Source organism: Perkinsus marinus (assembly GCF_000006405.1).
Source record: "Perkinsus marinus ATCC 50983 genomic scaffold scf_1104296940278, whole genome shotgun sequence".
NCBI classification, from domain to species: Eukaryota; Perkinsozoa; order Perkinsida; family Perkinsidae; genus Perkinsus; species Perkinsus marinus.
The window spans coordinates 1-1,086 of NW_003212872.1; the positions used below are offsets into that span (position 1 = coordinate 1).

At 49.0% G+C, this 1,086-nt stretch overlaps 1 protein-coding gene across 1 annotated transcript; it reads left to right on the top strand.

Moving 5' to 3' along the window:
• Window positions 1-27: 27 nt before the first annotated feature.
• Window positions 28-1,081, top strand: Pmar_PMAR018878 (protein phosphatase 2c, putative; the record flags this gene model as incomplete). The annotated part of the gene is made up of 9 exons (XM_002782047.1): window positions 28-69; window positions 122-185; window positions 237-331; window positions 380-465; window positions 509-569; window positions 617-689; window positions 733-832; window positions 878-997; window positions 1,039-1,081. 9 exons carry the CDS (start codon window positions 28-30, stop codon window positions 1,079-1,081), a joined length of 684 nt encoding a protein of 227 aa, XP_002782093.1.
• Window positions 1,082-1,086: the final 5 nt, after the last annotated feature.

Genomic DNA, 1,086 nt, shown 5'->3' on the forward strand with positions numbered 1-1,086 from the left:
ACGATATTATGAGGTGGAATCACCTTCATGGCTTGTTCAGAACAGCGGCCAAAGAAGGACAAGAAACAGGTAGGAGTTGTGCTATATGTCGTTATTTGAATGCTCAATTGTATGCATTCAGCTTGCACTCGACGGTATATTGTTTCTACTCGAAGTCCTCATACCGGACCTACCGAAAGACCTGAGTAAGACTCGTACATAGTCTCTCACTGTCTATGCTCTCTCTGTGGGTGTAGGGTCCCGTGTGGAATGTACCGATGATGGCTTTTTGGAACTGCGTCAGTCTACCTTCAATGACGTTATTGGTAGAGACTCTTCCCCTGAAGGGCAGGTGAGGTGGTTCTTAGGTGGTGAATTAGGAATGTTCATACATTCTTAGGGTTGCACTGCTGTTGTGTGTTTGGTCCTTCTTGGTGATGATGAGGAATTCCCAAGGCTTGTATGTGCTAATGCTGGGGACTCTAGGTGGGTTAGATGGCAACCTGGCCGCTGTGGAGATGCGCATCAGGTGTTTTGTTGTCCGAGATGGGAAGGCATATGATCTTTCGGAGGACCATAAGCCTTCACAGGTAGTGGTGCGGAGTGACCAGTGTGGTTATGACGTCTCGTCGCTCAGCCTGTCGAGAAGGAACGCATCACCCAGGCGGGTGGGATAATACAGCAGTGTGAAGGAGGCGATAGAGTCCAAGGTGATTCGATAGGCTCTGGCGCGATAGGATATTGGAGGCGTAGGTGACCTCAACCTGTCCCGTTCACTTGGTGATCATCGATATAAGAAGGATAAGAAGCTGTATCCTGAGTGCCAGATTATTTCGGGCATGCCGGACATCAGGTAGGAGGGATAATAGGAGTGTTGGATTATGTGGTAAATCTTCAGAGTGCGTGCATTGACGAGTAAAGATACTCATATTGTACTGGGCTGTGATGGTGTGTGGGAAGTTCATACAAATGAGGGAGCTGCTGAGAAGGTGGTGGCATTCGAGCGAAAGTTGGAACAGTAGGTTTGGTGGAGCGTTGACTGGCTCAGTGCATTTTCAGGGGCTCTACTTTGGAAGTACCGCACCCACGAGCAGCACAGTGAGCACT